At 40.0% G+C, this 17,453-nt stretch overlaps 2 protein-coding genes across 5 annotated transcripts; both read left to right on the forward strand.

Moving 5' to 3' along the window:
- The first annotated feature begins 480 nt into the window (after positions 1–480).
- Positions 481–4,587, forward strand: qrfp (pyroglutamylated RFamide peptide). The gene is made up of 2 exons (XM_065947877.1): positions 481–538; positions 1,111–4,587. The coding sequence occupies exons 1-2, from the start codon at positions 500–502 to the stop codon at positions 1,582–1,584; spliced, it is 513 nt and encodes a 170-aa protein (XP_065803949.1). The 5' UTR covers positions 481–499; the 3' UTR covers positions 1,585–4,587.
- Positions 4,588–7,632: 3,045 nt separating this feature from the next.
- On the forward strand, positions 7,633–17,304 carry LOC109995685 (class I histocompatibility antigen, F10 alpha chain-like). Of its 4 annotated transcripts, none has more exons than XM_065947873.1 (9): positions 7,633–7,813; positions 9,892–10,164; positions 10,386–10,676; positions 10,864–11,148; positions 11,276–11,389; positions 12,870–12,905; positions 14,250–14,360; positions 14,645–14,677; positions 14,978–17,304. In XM_065947873.1, the coding sequence occupies exons 1-9, from the start codon at positions 7,744–7,746 to the stop codon at positions 15,046–15,048; spliced, it is 1,284 nt and encodes a 427-aa protein (XP_065803945.1). In that variant the 5' UTR covers positions 7,633–7,743; the 3' UTR covers positions 15,049–17,304. The 4 variants fall into 4 exon arrangements, with proteins under 4 accessions (XP_065803945.1, XP_065803946.1, XP_065803947.1 ...); XM_065947874.1 differs by having other exon boundaries at positions 14,259–14,360; XM_065947875.1 differs by having other exon boundaries at positions 14,268–14,360.
- The last annotated feature ends 149 nt before the right edge of the window (positions 17,305–17,453 follow it).

The following is a 17,453-nucleotide window of genomic DNA, read 5'->3' on the forward strand; positions in this document are numbered from 1 at the left end:
CTGATTTTTTAACTTCAATAAATTATATTCAACTAAACATCAATCTGAAAACAGCCCAACATTTAAAAAAATTTCTGAGCCAAACGTCAAACGAGGTCGCAGTCTCTGTCAGATAATTGCTACCAAACGAAGTTGGCATCATGTAGTTTGAGTTTCAGAGCCATTGATCTGTCATCAGTTCCAAGAACACAAACTGCTTGAATGAAATTCTTTCAGGTGTGTTTCCGTGTCCCCAGTGAGATGACCTTCATGGCGATGAGGATGACAAAAGAAGCGACCCCCCCCATCAGAAACATCTTAATGAATTGCAGCTTCCTCATCAAGCGCCGATAATTGCGGAGACACTCAGCAGTTTCTCAGCTGAAAGAATGAAGGTTACGATGGTCTGCGCTGACTTGTGCGTCAGAGGAGCATGGGGGACCAATAGGCAACGGCCGTGTCCTTGGGGTGGGAGGGTCGGGTAGAAAGGAGGGCGGGTAGATTTTAAAAAGGTCGACAAATGTTAGAAAAGATACAGCAACTTAGATCGCGACACAAGGTAAGACGCTAGTTTGGATGATCTACATTTTCATGTCGTTTTTCTTCTCTTGTAAGTTTTTGTAAGTTTTTGTAAGTCTCTTGCAATTTTTTGTTTTAAATAACGACAATTTTTACACCTTTAAAATAAATGTTCTTCAAGAGAATTTGTCAAACGCAGCCAATGTGTTTTCTGGGCTTTCTTATGCAGACAGTTTTTCTTTCTGAGCAGAGTGAGATCACCCCTGTTTCTGTTTTATAATTAATACATTGTATTTGAATGCTTGATTATTATCTCCAGAAAGGCTTCTTAACAAAGAGGTCTGACTATATTTACGACAGAAGAAATAATTCAACATGCGAGAGAGCATCTAAATGTCAGCGTAGTGAAGACCAAACAGCCTAACTTGACAGTTTTCTGAGTGCTGCATGAACACGTCTACATAATTTTTTAAGAGTGGTGCATCTTTGATTTTCTTTCATGATTTCTGTGAATTATTTTTACTTTCTTCCCGTCTTGTCTTAAGTGTTAAATCATGTTCAGTTTGCACACCAACAAGAGAGGAAAGCAAAGATTCTTCTTTCCATTTCCAGATGAGCCCTTCTTTCCATCTCGGCGTCTCTCAGCTCACCCTCCTCTCCCTCACTCTCCTCCTTTCCGTCCCACGCACCGTCACATCGTACCCCCACTCCCTCAACGCCCTCCTACCCAGGGAGGATGGACAAGACCTGGAGTCTGCCCTCCTTCAACTCCAGGTTGCTCTGGACGACCCAAGCATGGCGTGGCTCATCCCTCCAAACGCCCCCCTGCTGGGCCTGCTGGAGCCCAGGAGGGAGGAGGAGGAGCGGCCCTGGGAGGAGGAGGTTCTGCTGAGGACCCAGAGAGGAGACCTGAAGGCCCAGCTGCTGTCACCTTTCCCCGGCAGTCACTCTCTGGAGAGCATGAGCTATCAGGACGGAGGAGAGGACGGAGGGAAGAGGAACGATGCTCTGACCTTCATCGCCGGAGGACTCCAAGCTGTCAGCCGGGAGAAAGGAGGATTCGGTTTTCGCTTTGGGAGGAAATAATGGACAGTCAGGGGAGGGATGGATGATGAGAGAGGGGGGGACAAGAAGTGATGAGGACGGGTTTAAAACGGGAAGCTTTGAGGAGCTTCTTTCAGTATCAGGTTGATGATGCACTCAGCAATTTTCTTGGCAATGCAGACAGCTCCCAGCAACTGGTTAGAACTGAAGCGTGTTTAAATGCTTCATAGCAACCAAATGTTGCTGGAAAGAATTGTGCATTGGATCACTCTGTTGAAAAGTAGAAAGCAGTATGATGCTCAGAGCAGAGGGCTACCGACGCAGATTCCTATTGATTTTCATCTTTTGTAATCTAAGTGAAAAAAGATGAGAAACACTTCACAATGCTACAGTGGATTACTTCAGCCGGTTAATGCGCCAAATTAAAGTTTGTCCAAAAGTGACTGTTTCTTTGTCTCTGAAAGACTCAGATTTCTGTTCTTTGTGTTTAACTTCATACAGAAAAGTTACCTACCACAAAGTGTAGACCTACGGAAGCCCTAAGCAAACATACCTCCAAACACTTGATTTTTCTCTGTCTTCCATGGTGACAAGTAATTTCCAGCTACCTCGTTATCTCGGGACGACACTGCTTTTAACAAGTTAATGTCTCAAGATCTTCTGAAATTAGCTGATGAGCTGGCGGGACGATCAGCGCTGTGACCCCGCAATAACGACATAAATAAGTCAAGATCTCGGAAATGAATCAACCAGTGTTTATCGCTGATAAACAGGCGTTGTTATCTTGAGGTAATTAAGACTTTGGATCGATCTTTACTCGTTATCGCAGGAAAAAGAAGTAAGAATAAATGCATGTCCTTTCGGGCTTCCGTAGTCCAAACCTCTTTGTTCTTTTCTTTCATTGTCCTTCTGTTGTTTTATGTTTGATTGAGAGTTTGCGTGACGGACTCTCAAAGATGAACACTGAGTAGTAATTTGCAAATGTGGTAAAAAACAAACAAACAAACAAATTACTAAATGAAAAACTTTTTTTGTTTTTAAGTAATTTCAAAGATTTCTGCTCTTACCCCCAGTTTCCACATACTCCGTGTGTGTCTGGTTCGCTGCCTTTCAAGTCATGATTGAGTTTCCACAGCGAGCGCTGCAGTCCATCTCCGGAGCCGCAGGGAAAAGCTAATGTTTTGCACATTCATAATAACTGATGTTTTTATGTAATTGTTCCATTTATTTTCTGTGCAGCATTATCCCCGTAAGTCTTTTTTCCACGGAGCACGCTGCAGGCTAGCGTCACTCTGGACAGAATAGAATGACCCAGGACAGGAAGTAAGACAAAGAAACGCACAGTGTCCGATCAATTTCAAAATAAAACACAATATATGGACTCCTGATCATATGTCCCATCACTTTATCAACATGATGTCAAAACAGGCGCCGAGTGAACAACAAATCATCCTCAGAGAGACAAAGACACATGTCGTCGGCACGTTGTTCTCTTTATTCCCGCATGATCTTGTAGATCTCCCGTGATGTGCGTACAGCTGCTCTTGGCTGTGCTCACGTTCCAAAAACAGATCAAGTGGGGCAGGGAGTGCGCCGTCCGACAGCAAAAAAGGTGGCGTTGACGGACCACAGTGTGCGTGGAGTTTGTGGAAATAGGGGATTAGCGTTTAACTTCTTACAGTTCCCTGCAGAGATTAAGCTTTGGACAAATATATAAGATGCTTCTATTTTATATAAAAAACCGTTACATCAATTTTTCAAAGCCACCAAACTCCATAAACAAAAATGTGGGAGTTGTTTGTCTACCTTTTGCTTGTTTGTGTCATTGTGTGAATTTTAAACAAACCATTTTACCAATCTAGCATGATTTTGAAAGTAGCATTCCCTTAGTGCTCCGTCTACACCCACCCCCTCTGCGCTCCCCCTAAAGCCACGCCCCTCACTTACATCCACGAGTGCCATTGCTCCAGAAGCGGACCTCAGCTCATCGCTTGCATTGTGTAGAAACTACGTCGTCTGCATGTCTCATTCAGCGGTAAGTAAACTCACAGTATAAACTCCGTCATCAGTGACGCGCTTTGAGTGTGGGCTAGTGCGCGCAAGAGGTAGAGAGCGAGCAGGGAGACAGGGAGGTGTGTGATTGGTTCATCAGATTGGTACCTTGTGGCAGACATTGGTCGAAGTTTTTACAGGCTTACAACTGCTACTGATGACGGATTTTCTTTGTTCCTTTTTCAGAGAACATGATTTATTAATTTCTGTCAGGACCTGAAGACAATTTCAACCAAAATCTTAAAAAGTAGATCTAGAGGAAATTACCACCCCGGCCTTTTGTCAGATACCTAGAATAACGATTTGAGTCTGTCTGTGTCACTAACAGGCACTCTCAGTGGATGGAATTGGGTCGACGCTTTTGCCTCAAAGGATTACATAACAGACATTACAGCCCGCCTCGTGGCTGCAGGCTGAAGTAATCTACAGGAGCAGTTCAAACTAAATTTGAATCAACTATTTATTCAAAAATAAAAGGAACCCGGGATTGGAAAGAGTAGAATGTGAGGAAAGATTTCAGCATCACAAAATCAAAATATGATTTAACTGTCAAATCAAAATACACAAAAAAGAAAAACAAGAAATAAACAAAATGCATTTGTTGTAGTTCACTGACACTGCGGTCTTAACTTTTTCTCTCAGTGTGTTCGTCTTCTGAGTAATACCCAAAAGAAGCTTCAAGAAACTTCTTAGTTCTTGAATGTACAGACAGAATGAGGGTTCATTTTCATGTAAATGTGAAAGTGTATACGTCGAATTCAAAGTCTGACACAAAACATGTAGGCCTACATACATATTTATAAATATATTTATTGTAAGTAACTATTTGTAAAATGTGTTGATTTGTTGACTTGTTTATCAGCAATGAATAAAGAGTCGGGAGCTGCAAAATAAAATCGAAGAAAGGGTGGAACTGGGTGTTTGAGTCTGTCAACAGCGTGCTTGAAATATTAAACGTTATTCGTAGAAACGAGTCTGTATGCAACTTTTTAGGGCTGCAACTAACGATTATTTTAATAATCGATTAATCGGTTCATTATTTTTCTGATTAATTGATGAATCGGATAAAAAAAAAAACATTTTGAATTTCCATAAGTTTATTCAAAAACAGAACATTAGTTCATTGACAGTGCAAACAAAAGTGCAAAAACAACAGGTTACTGCTTGGACGTCTCCATGAGCTTTGTGAAATGGGTCTTTGAGGGAAGAGTGAAGCCAAGGTTCAAGGTGGGGATCATTGTAGTGAAGTTGCATCTTCATTTTCAACCACCGTCAGAGGCTTCTGTCAGCGATGAGCATGTTGAGGATGCTATCTGTCAAGACGGATGTTTGCTGTGGTGAACATGATTGTTTTCTGCAATGACAAAGATAGTATTAGTATGTAAAACAGCACAATTTACATCTAATCAATATGCCTTGTTGTTTTAGTTATGAATTATTGTTATGTAAAGGCAAGTAACCCAAAGAGCACTTGCAGAGACAACATACGTTTTTAGAATATATATTTATTTACACTCATAAAGGTAGGTACCCTAAAAATTACTTATTTACACAAATTTAATCAAGTGTGTAAATGCACTTGCATACAGTGCAGTGTATTAACTTTCACCTTATTACAGAAAACTAACACTGGAAGCTTAATCATTAAATTATTAAATCATTCTAGTAAGTACATTCGTTTTTTAATTGTTTATTTATTTACAGCAATCTGACCAAGTGCTTTAAAAAAACATTAAACTAAAATGAAATGGAAAACACACCTACACAAATATATTCCAACTTCAACAGAAAATAATATGGGAAAAAAGCAAAGAATATATCTGACAACGTATTGAAAGTGGGCCTAAAAGGCAAAATAATAAAAAGTTTTCTTTAGTCTAAGCTTGTTTGGCATTGGCAAAGTAGAAAGTTGCTCTACCACCGTCATTAACCAGCTAACGCTAACATTACTTTAATGACCTTTTCATGCTTGTCAAGCTAGATAAAAAGTAAACACAAGCACCAGCCGAGCAACCGGAGAGACTAACGTTACATTTTCTTACATTTTCGATTTTTATCGATTTTATTGATTCGTTGTTGCAGCACTACAATTTAGATAAACAGTCACAAAACAGGGAGTCACTTTGGAAAAAGGACAAATACACAAAAAAAGTTATAACAGCCGATGTGGATTACAAAAGTCATTACAAAGTCCTAAACAGTTTCTCATTATTTTGAGATAAGTATTTTTATTTTATTTTAACATTTTTTAACGTTTCTCATAATTTATGAAAACTGAATCTTTATTTTCTCGAGATTGTCATTATTTTGAGATCTCAGGTCAATATCTTGAGCTAACAAGTTGTTATTTAGAGAATTGTAATCATCATTTTGAGAAAGTGTCTTTATTTGAGATATTTATGTCAATATTTCAAGAAAGTATCTCATCATTTTAAACTAAAAGGAAGTTTCTGATTGTTTGACAAGTTTGTATTCTGCGATATTATGCCATTTTAAATAGTATGTCCTTGTTTTGTGAGCATATAAGATTTATTTGTTTATCACATCGGCAACAATGAGCCTCCGAAGTTTCAAAATATCAGCTAACGTCTCACTTTTCAAACGTTACGTAACGTTATGTGTTTAAATTAGTAATGTTTTACTTTTATGTATTTCTAAAAGCAGGAATACCACTCATAGTCATAGTACCGTATTGTTCACACAGCAGTAGTATCACGAAACGTTCAAATACATTTACAACCGCGGATTCTTCTTCCAAGTTGTTGTACTGCTGCTGTCTGCCCAAACCCCAAACCTGTCTCACTGTAATCTGCCTAGCAACCACTTCTAAATCCCTGGATTGGCTGATTTGGGCGTTGCAGCGGTCGGCCGCGCGCTGACGTAACCGTCGTCCTGTAATGTGTAATGTGCCGTTTTAAAGCATAAATCGATAACAACGTCGATATGTTGGTTTTCCATCCATATTTTCTGTTATTATGTATTATTATGTGTTATTTAGAGTCAGTTGTTTGCCGTAGATGTACTGTCGTTTGTTAAATTTGTGTAACAAAATGTTTTTTTGTAATCCTCCTGTAAGGTTATAGTCCAAACATCAACTTTTAAGTGGATTTTAAGATGGATTTAAATTCAGGCTCCTCTCACGGTGAAGACGATAAAGTTGTACAAAACTCCGACAAAAAAACAACAACAACAACAACAAACAGAGAACATCGGGGAGTTTTAGGTGTGCTGCGTTAACTGACATCCGTAAATTTAGAAATTGATTTTCTTTAAAATTCCAGAACAAAAGACAAAAGGTGAATATACAAACAGACAGAAAATAAGTAATGTGACAAACAGTGGAAAATATAATGCAGAGAAAATGGTCAGACACAAGGTCATCATACTTTTGAGTTTTTAATCAGTTTTTATAATAATTAATCTTGTAAAAAAAAAAAAAAAAAGAATACAGTTTCAGTTAGTTATCTGTTTTGGTAAAACCTCGTTTTTATTTTAGTTTCAGTCAACGAAATTGAATTTTACATTTGAGTTTTAGTTATTTTGTCCGTTTTTCGTTAACAATAATAACAATGGGACTCAAACACTCAGCTAAATTAGATTAACATGTAAGTAAAAGTAAAAATGTGTTAAATCCATAGACTGTAATACATATCAGCTTCCCAATTAATAATATTATTATAAATCAAAATTATAATAAAATTAATATTTATTCCCAATATGTATATAAATTAATTTACATGATATAATATATATAATTACAGATTATTCTTATAGAGAAAAATATTATACACGCTTACACATGTACCCTTGAATAATGTTGATGTTAAAAGTAATTGAGGTTATACACTCTAACTTTTACTCAAACAGCACTTAAGTTAGTCTTAAAAGAACAAGAAGTTATAAATATAAATCATGACAACATATCGTTAGGGGTTCTCCTCCCGTTAATTACGTAAATGAGTAACGTAAAGTCAACTTGTACTTTACGAGCTTTCCTTGAATGCACCACCAAGACGAGGCAGTTGACAAACGCAGGAAGCAGCATTCTAGTTACTGCGGGCTTACACGACGGGCGCTCTCTGAACGACAGACACTCTCTACACGACGGACGCTCTCGGGCGAAGGGTTATCAACACATCCTAAGGGAACATGATTGGACTCAACATGAATTCCATCGCCTTGTTGGTCCTTTTGGGGACAGTAATGTCGGTAAACAGCGGTAAGTTCACGTTTTATGTATTTTCTGACACGTTCCTGGGGCTGTTGTCAAAAGTGAAAGTAAAAACGGGAACTCTGTGACGTCTTTAAAAATGTGTGTTTTGTTCATCATAAAAGTACATTTTATTCACTGTAAAGTGGCGCTGTGTGTTTTCATAATATGAACTATGACATTATTTAACAGTCTTAATACGTAAAATGAACAATAACATGTATTTACAAGTGGTTAGTAACGTAGGCCTATTTATAACATGGCGCCTGAAACGAGGAAGCGGCATCATATCTGACTCCTTTTTTTTTATTATTTAAAAATCAACAACAAACTCTTAGAATTACTTCCCACATAATGTATGCATTATCACTATCCGTGCGTTATTGTAAAATGTTTAAAATGTGAACATTTTAAATCAGAATTAAGAAATTACTTTTTTAATGTATTTAAATTATTTTGGTTGTTAATATTATAATTATAAACTTTTGTTGGTAAAAAAAAACAAAACTATCAAGACAAGTAATTTCTACGTTTAAATAATTCATAAATCAGTGTTTTGTTTCAGCTGTTAACTTCAAATATTTTCGGTTCAGATCAAGAAATTGTAAAAGTTTTAACAATCATTGTCTATTTGAGATGCTTCAAAATGTCTCTTTAGATGAGGGTTTTAGAGCAGTTAAGCTGGTGTTTCAGCAGGCTGATCAGAAAGGACAATATCTACTTATCAGAAACAGTGAGCTCATGAAGCCATCTGTAAATATCTTCCTTTGTTGGCATCGATGAGTGATCGATCAGGAACTGAATACTCTTACCATGCAACATATTTGACGTGTAACAACAGGTTGGCAGACTAAGTGTTTATTACTTCATGAGCTTTGGCCGACACGCCTCTGACTGGCTGACACACCCTGACAGATGATATTGTTAACAAATCTCTGCTGTTAAGATCTACGTCAATCAGGACTTTGAAAACACATCACATTTTCATTTTCACAATTTCAAATGTTTAAAATTACATCAGGATAGTGGTGCTCTGATCTCGGAGCTGGGACTGACCTCACAGCTGAGTTAACCACGTTCCAGTTGCAAGTCGTAAAAGCACCACGAACCCCATTTCTACCAAGCGGCTCGGTTTGGGTCAGTTTGCAACGGTATAACCTGATCTTGCTTGCGTTTCCACAACCAACCGTACCCTTACACATCACTTGACCACAGCGGCGCGACAGAGTGTAGACCGCCAATAAATTCAACAAAGAAGAAGATCGTGACGCGGTGAACAAAGATCAATGATTCCAAGGAAGGTCAGCATCTCTGAGGTCGTTTATGGGGCCTTGAAATGACTCTCTCCAAATCCACAGGATTTTTAAACATGCCGTGTTTTGTGTTTATCCTTCATTACCGCTGTCGCACAGGAAGTGACGATTCTTTCGACCAACCAACGGACTTGGACTTGAGTGTCCAAGTCGGCGTTCTGACTTCAGGGGGGCTTTTTGATGACATATCAGACCGGCAACTCAGAATTTCTGACCTTCGAGATCAAATTGATCTCACCATAAATCCCTTGAAGTGTATCACCTGGTTTTCCAAGGGGCGTCCCAAACAGAAATGTCTAAACACGAGAGTACAACACAGCAACACAAAGACAATACATGACACACAGGAGAAACAACAACAACAACAACAACAGACAAACTAGACACATGAGAGGATAAAGGCCCAGTGTATAGATAGAGGAAAATAAACAGCCGACATCACAGGAAACATGAGCTACATAGTCAGACGCTGAAATTAGGGTTTTTACTGTCATCAGTATCATATAAATAAGGAGGTGTTTCTGCTCTGTGGGTTTCACAGACTGACATCATGAAAGGTAGGATACAGGATCTTTTATTGATCATCAAAATATTTAGTGATTCTGCTGTGTGTGGGGGGGTGAATCTTATATTTTAAGTAAAAGATAAAGAAAAGTCTTTGCCAGTATCTCGAACAGTCCTCCCACAAATTTGGCAGAATTAGGACCAATCAGCTGCTTCTACATGTGTCTAAAAATAAACACCTTTCCCTCTTTCTACCTGTGTGCATGTCAGAGACGCACTCCCTCTCTTACATCTACACGGCTTTCTCCAAACCTATCGGGCTCCCGGGCATCCACGAGTTCACGGCCATGGGTATCCTGGACGACAAGCTCATTGACTACTTCGACAGTGACAATCCAGAGAAGGTCCCCAAGCAGCACTGGATGAAGGAGCGACTAGATAGAGATTACTGGACAAAAGGAACGCAGTCCCGCCAGAGCAAGCAGCAGTGGTTCAACGTCAACATCGGGATTTTGATGGATCGAATGAGGCAGAACAGATCAGGTAAGCGCCGAGAAACGAAAGATCAGGACTGCTTTTTGATGTAACGATCTTTTTTCAAAGACACATGAGAAGACTTTGGGACAGAAACCCTTACTATCTCTTAAATCTAATGTCTTGTATAAGATACATGCAGAGGCTTTGATTGTTTAACAAACAAACCAGCTTTTCAACTGCACTGTCAATCTATGAATCTCTTTCTGTGTTGGTTTCAATCATTTCAGACACCCATGTGCTGCAGTGGAGGCACGGCTGTGTGGGTGAAGAACAGGAAGACGGGACCCTGAAGTTCAGAAGTGGAATGGACATGTACAGCTACGACGGAAAAGACTTTCTTTCTTTCGACGATGCCAACCAAGTGTGGGTCGCACCGATCGTGGCGGCAGAGCCGACCAAGAGGAAGTGGGATGAGGTCCAGGTCCTAAAAGAATACACCCGAGGCTACCTGGAGAAGGAGTGCATCGATTGGTTGAGCAGGTTCATCAACTATGGGAAACTTCAGCTCGTAACCGCCAGTATGTATGACAGAAAATGTTCTATGTTTAACATGAGTGGATGGATGGATGAATGAATGATATCGTGGTGTTACAGCAGCAGGTTATCAGGGCATATATGACAGATTGCTGCATTAGAAAATTGCCAGTGAAAACAGAATTGCTCGTTATTGCATAATGAACTCCCTCTATTCGTTTGTCCTTGCAGAGAAGCCCAAAGTTGAAGTGTTTGCAAAGAACTCCAACATCAAGACGAACCTGGTTTTGTCCTGCCTGGCCACCGGTTTCTACCCCAAAGACATCGAGATGAAGATCATAAGGGATGGTCGCGTTCTAACCAAAGAAGATGGCGTGATAAGTACAGGCTCCCTACCGAATGGCGATGACACCTTCCAGAGGAGAGACAGTATCGAGATCTTAAGGAAGGATGTGGCGACGTACACCTGTGAGGTGTCTCACTTCCAATCAGATTTTACTATGAAGAAGACTTGGGGTGAGAAATTTTGTCTTATTGCCGTGAAATTAGCAGTGCCATAAAACTTAACTAAATGATAAACTGAACCTCGTGAATAGAAATGCTGTTGAACGTGAGACTAGTGTGAGTGTTTTCTTTGTTTCAGATAAAACCCTCCCTGTTAAAGACCCTGGAAATATACCGCTGATTGTTGGTGTGGTAGTCGGGGTTCTGATCATCTTGGGTCTGGTTCTGGGGCTGCTTGTCTTCATAATGAAGAGTAAGTTACTTTTTCCTTTAACGTAGTTTTCTCTAGAAAACTGAGGGTGAGGAATTTTTGTTTGTTTATATTCTGGGACAAAAAATAAACAGAACGTCTAAATAAGACCGTCAGCATCAACGCAATCTCTTTATTTTAAGTACATAGATCACATGCTGTTTATGTCCCTGTAGGCGCACTGTAGCTAAGCCATAGCACTGACAGCAGGGTCTACCTGTATTACCGTTACTTTGAGCTGTTTGGCTTCAGTTTGTCATCCATAACCACTTCCAGTTTATGTAGTTAAAGGTCACTAGTTTGTCTACAAAACCCCCCAATGATGAGAAAAGTCCATCCTCTCCGTCTTTTGCCTGCTCCACTTTTCAGAAAATGTGTGCTCAAACAGGCCGTTTGGAGATTTTCCCTTCATGACATCACAAAGGGCAGCAACCCCACCCCCAGATGGGTGACACTCCCACAGCTAGGTGTTTGTTCTGCCCTCTGAGTCTGCCTTCTCACTGTAAACAATAGGACATGGAGCGATAAAGCCAGAGACACCCAAGCCCTTCCAGAGAGGGGCGTGGTCAGACACAGCTCATTTACATTTAAAGCTACAGACATGGAAACAGCCTGTTCTGAGCAGAGCTGAAATAGAGGGGGTTATAGGCATCATCAAATACAGGATCAGAGTGGATTTAGAACAAGAAACTTCACACACATGTTTTGAGGAGCTCTGAGACTTATTTACACTGGTTGAAGAGGAGAAGAATATGTGACCATTAAGTTAATATCGTAACCTTCCATCTAACAGAAGCTCCTTGCGATTGAAATTTCAGTGATTAATTGTTTGACAGCTCTATTCCAAGTGTTTGCTTTTTTTGGTTTCACCTTTCCCAGGTGTTCAGTGTGCTCGCCTCGTTCGCATGTTCATACCAGTTATTACGTGGATGTGTCTGTAAGAAGTCATTGTATGTTATTGGGTGCAAAGGTCTGTTATTATTTTATGATGGACTTTATGAACTGTTCAGAGGACACGTTGAAGAGCTGTTCTGTTAATCATTAAAGGAGTTAGCTTTTAGTATTTTATTTCATCCTGATTCTTAGATACTTAACTTAACCAGGACGGATTTATAGCTCAGTCAGTCTGAAGTGGGATTCAAACGCCCCTCATGAATAAGTTTTACTTAAAGGCAAAGTGTGTAAATTCCACCACCAGGGGGCTCTCAATCAAAACAATAACAAAAGATGATGTTGAGGCTAGCGGGGAATCATGGGAGTGATTCTCTCTGTGATCCCCCCCCCCCCCCCCCCCGATGAAAACGATTTCTGAGTTGAGTGTTGCACTTAAATCACGACAATTACGTCCTCCATGATCAGTAAAAGTCTGTGTGTTTCATTTCTGTGCTGAAGCATCCTCACGTGGTAAGTTTTGGAACAATATTTCTATCAAAACATTTTTATACAAAAGCATCAGTTTAATTGTGTTTGTCTTTATCTACAGGAAACCAATTAGCTGTTCACAGATTCACTTCCATTAGTAAGTATCTCAATGTGGATTTAACCGTTTAGGTATTTTAATGTAATTGCTATTTAACGGGGAGTCAACTTGTTGACATTAAAAAAATAATTATCGTAAGAAGCAGCACTGCACACACCGTTTCAAATAAATAAAAATAGTTTAAGGATGTTTTCACTCCTGTAGATCGTTTGCTCTAGTCTGAATCATCGACCTGTTTGTTCCGTTGTTGCAGAGTTTCCTCAAGTTTGGTTTGTGTTCACACGGGGACATTTACAAGAGGAGCTAAATGTGTGATGAGCGAGGAAACTGCTCTCTGATTGGTCTGAATTTTTTGTGTTAAAACTCCATGAAGTAAACAAAGACTAGCTGCCTCCTGATTGGCTGTGGCTGCTCCAAAGACTTTTTACAGTTCCGAATTGGTCAGACGACAACACGGATTGAAGTCGGCTCTGCTCATCAGTTTTTATATCGTTTGTATTTATGCAGACAGACGGAACAGTTTAAAATTAATATGTTGATGTTCTGGAGTCTGAAGAAGGAGCACGCTAGTCCTCCTGAACCAGGAGCTGCTCATCCACCCAAACTGTTTCTGAAGTAACCCTGGGGTCTTTAAAGGCCCTGACATATCAAGGAGATCGTCGGTCCTAGGACTGTCGGTGAGCGGTCGTCGCCCTAATTTTTGCGGTGTGTAAATATTTTTGGCCGATTCGACATGCTGAATCTGCGTCAGCGGTCGGTGGTCGGTGATTATCTGCAGCTCTCCTCACAGGTTCAGGAAAGCCCCTTGAGCATGCCGCTGTAGTATCCATGCTTTCACTCATTAGTGCGGTTTCTCCTTATTTGTCGCCTCCGCCTCTTCTTTTCTTTTTCCACTAAAAGATCAAGGGCTGACAACGCCAGCGCAATTTAATTTTTTTTATCAGACATTATTCTCCATTAGTAGGCTACCTATAATACGAGTGGTGACCGACACCGGTGTGAAAATTGTCTTCTTGTATCATAACAACGGACTACCGCCGCCTGCTGGCATGGAGAGTTTATTGCCTCTCAGGCACAAGCAGAACGTACGTGGTGGTTGGCCGTCGCACTAATTTTTGCGGTGTGTGCGGCACTGTCGCTACCTGTCTAAATACCCCCTTTTCTTTTCTTTTTCCACTAAAAGACCAAGGGCTAACGTTAGCTTCTCCCGCCTCAGTTTGTCACATAAAATACCTCAATGAGACAACAGTGGATGTGTTTTAATAGAGCTTTTGTGTGTGTGTGTGTGTGTGTGTGTGTGTGTGTGTGTGTGTGTGTGTGTGTGTGTGTGTGTGTGTGTGTGTGTGTGTGTGTGTGTGTGTGTGTGTGTGTGTGTGTGTGTGTGCGTTGCAGGCGTTGCAGGCGTTGCAGGCGTTGCAGGCGTTGCAGCAGCCTCACAACCCTTGGGTCACAACTCGAGCACTCAGAGTGTTGACTTCGAGGGAAGCCTCAAAGGTAAGATTTGCATTAAAACAACAAGTTTCAAAGCGTGGGATGCAGCCCATCTCGGGGTCGTGAAAACACCACAGGCCCTCATGACAGGTGTTTGATCGAATGTACATGGAGCTCTTTCTGCTGCTTTCAGTTTGAATGTAAAAATGTTCTGCTAATACTTCTCAGTATGTGAGTTTGGGTGGATTACACTTTAATTTAAATGAGTTTTGGACTTAGGTTTGGGAAGGTCTGTCTTATAAAATGTATTATTGTGCAAACATTACATGTGATTGTTTTTCTTATAGAACCTCTGAACGACAATGACTCTGGAGTCTCCAGTAAGTAAAATCTGCACGGAACAGTTTTACACTTTACACACAAAAAAAACACTTTGAACAAAACAAATCAATAAATCAGGGATGTGATGTTCTGGAGTTTCAGACCTGAAGTTTTCGCCGAAGTTTTGTAATTCAGACTGAGATCACTTTGTGTGGGATCATCTTAAGCTTAAACAACCTTTACATTTGATAGGACAGTGGAACCATGGATTATGTATGTTAATAAACTATTTGATATGTGTCTATGTTTGTCTTATAAACTGTATAAATATATAATAACACCTCTGTTCATCTCTGCAGGTAACAACAACAAAGATGGCACTCCTGAGTCCCTCAGTCTGAAGGAACACGAGAACGGGGTAGAGGAGTGATGAAGAGGAAAGATGACCTCTTTAAGTGAATCTTTATCATGATATTAATATGAAAAGGAATAATTATAACAAAGCCCCCACGTTGTTTATTGGATCGCTCCTCTTCAAAACGTCCTCAGAACCCCAGGCATTCATTTGAAATTAAAATCAAAATGGCTGACTTCCTCTTGTGTTTTGGCAATATCCAATTTCATACATGTAGGCAAAAGTAACTTCTGTGGGGCCCCTTTTTTTTGTCAAGGGGGCGCTGTTGAGCCATTATGCAAAAGTCATCCTTGAAATCTCCAAATTCTCACCTTGTTCCCCAGACCGGATAAACATGCCAAATTTTGTGCATTTTGGTGCATGTTAAAGGCTCCACAAATGTGTTTAGAGAGGCGGTAAAAAAAAGTCCAAAAGGGTCCTCACGCCGAGGTCGGGCCCTAAAAATATGAAACTGGTTTGACGTGAAGTAGGGATCAAGCTGAAATCAAACAACCCAGGTGTTGACTAAAAACCTGCCATGACAGACAGACGTAAGGGATTATAAAAACAAATGTTTAGAAGTGATTTGAAAGTTGAATCAGATGTCTGGGAGCCTAATTTCTTTAAGCAGGCAGTTGTAAAAAAAAAAAAAGAAAGGCATAGGGATAGGATAGTGGATAGAGTCGTTTCGCCATGTCGGCCCTAACCTGCTCGTGTTCTGCTGTCGGGCGGTGGCAGTGTGATTTGAAAACTCACTGAATGTAGCTAATGAATAATGTAGCTACAGGTGATCTTTAAATTTACTGTATTCAATGTTTTTATAAAGTTTCCTTTCATGCTCCTCCAACTCAGCCTTTACTTGCGAAGTAGAACCCGACCGATACGGGATTTCTGGGACTGATACCGATATCGATTTTTAGGAGACAAAATAATCTGTTATCGATTAATATGCTGATATTTGTCTTAGATCTATGTTCGATCTATAGAGATAGATAGATATCGATAAGGAAACGTCATCGTTGTCTTTGTGCGGTTCAGACCGTGAGCACGAGTTTACCTTCTATTTTGAATTAAAAACAAGAAATCACCAAATATTGTGTGCAAAATAATTTTATGTGAAATATCGTTTGTTTTTAATTAGTTTCATATTGAGGTTTTAAAAATTCTGTTATCATAACAACCCTGGCGGAAACGCTGACGTTCACATTTTCTTTAGACTCTGTAAAGATCACGTCTGGATCACGGGTGCAAACTTGTCACCTTTTGGCGAAATTCGCCGTTTCGTATCCCAAATAGGTCATTTGTGTGATTCATTTAGATCTACAATCAAAATATTTGGAGGGGGGGGGGGAGGTCTATGACGCGAGCTGTCATGCTTCTTGCAGCCCGTGAGCACGGTCCCTGCAAACGCTGAGTCGTTTCATACTGATTGATCGGTCAGAGCGGTCTGATTGCTCAACAGGGCCCGAAGAAAGTACTTCCGGGCCCTGCAGCCAGGCCGGCACGAACCCGTCTGCGTTGTTATAAAATCTTGGAGCTGCGCCTGGGCGGTCTGACCATTCTCGCGCCAACTGCGATTGCGCCATATCGCTGCGCCGACCACAAGAAGCATGAAACCTGATTCAATGGAGCACATGGCTAATTTACATAACGTTATGTTTCCATGAAAACACTGGAAAAAATCATACGTAAATTAACATTTTAAAGCTGATATATATATTTTTTTAATCTTCCTTGAGGGAAGGAATCCATGTCACCTTTTTCATCCCTGATGAGTTTGCACCCCTGGGATCAGTCATGTGTTTGTACATTTTAAATTACTTTTTATTTCATTAATGCTTTTTGAAGTTGATTTAGCTCAAAATGGCTTAAAGCTCAAGACATGAACCGTGATTTGAGAAAATCTGCATTGGAATGGATTTATCCTCGGATGTCAGAAGGATTTTTTAATCATTTTATTGAACCTTATTTTTTATATGGGCTTTGAAATGCGTGGGCAGGTTTATGATACGTTTGCTTAGCACCCTTCAGAAACGGCGAAAAAACTTCAGACACGGCATCACTGTGACGACAAAGTAGTTTCCCTTCAAACTGATGATTTAGGAAATACACTTAAGACGTATTATCCTGGCGTGCTTTCAAACGTACCACGTCTGACATTATTTACATTTATCAATCATTATAAATGTGTTTTGTTTGTTTTCACTGTTGTTTCACTTGTTGCACTCATGAGTCTTTAATTTAGACTTTCATTGATTCATGCTAAGATAAATAAAGCACTTGTTTATGAAATCGACTGGTGTGTTTTTTTTTCTACCTAAAGTACATTTTTTGTGTGGAAAAAATGGACTTGAGCTTGTATATTTCTTTTCTAGTCTTCTGACGACTTGAAGCGCTTTAACACCGCAGGTCACACCTACACATTCACACACTTCTGGTAT

Source organism: Labrus bergylta, chromosome 19 (assembly GCF_963930695.1).
Source record: "Labrus bergylta chromosome 19, fLabBer1.1, whole genome shotgun sequence".
Taxonomy (NCBI): domain Eukaryota; kingdom Metazoa; phylum Chordata; class Actinopteri; order Labriformes; family Labridae; genus Labrus; species Labrus bergylta.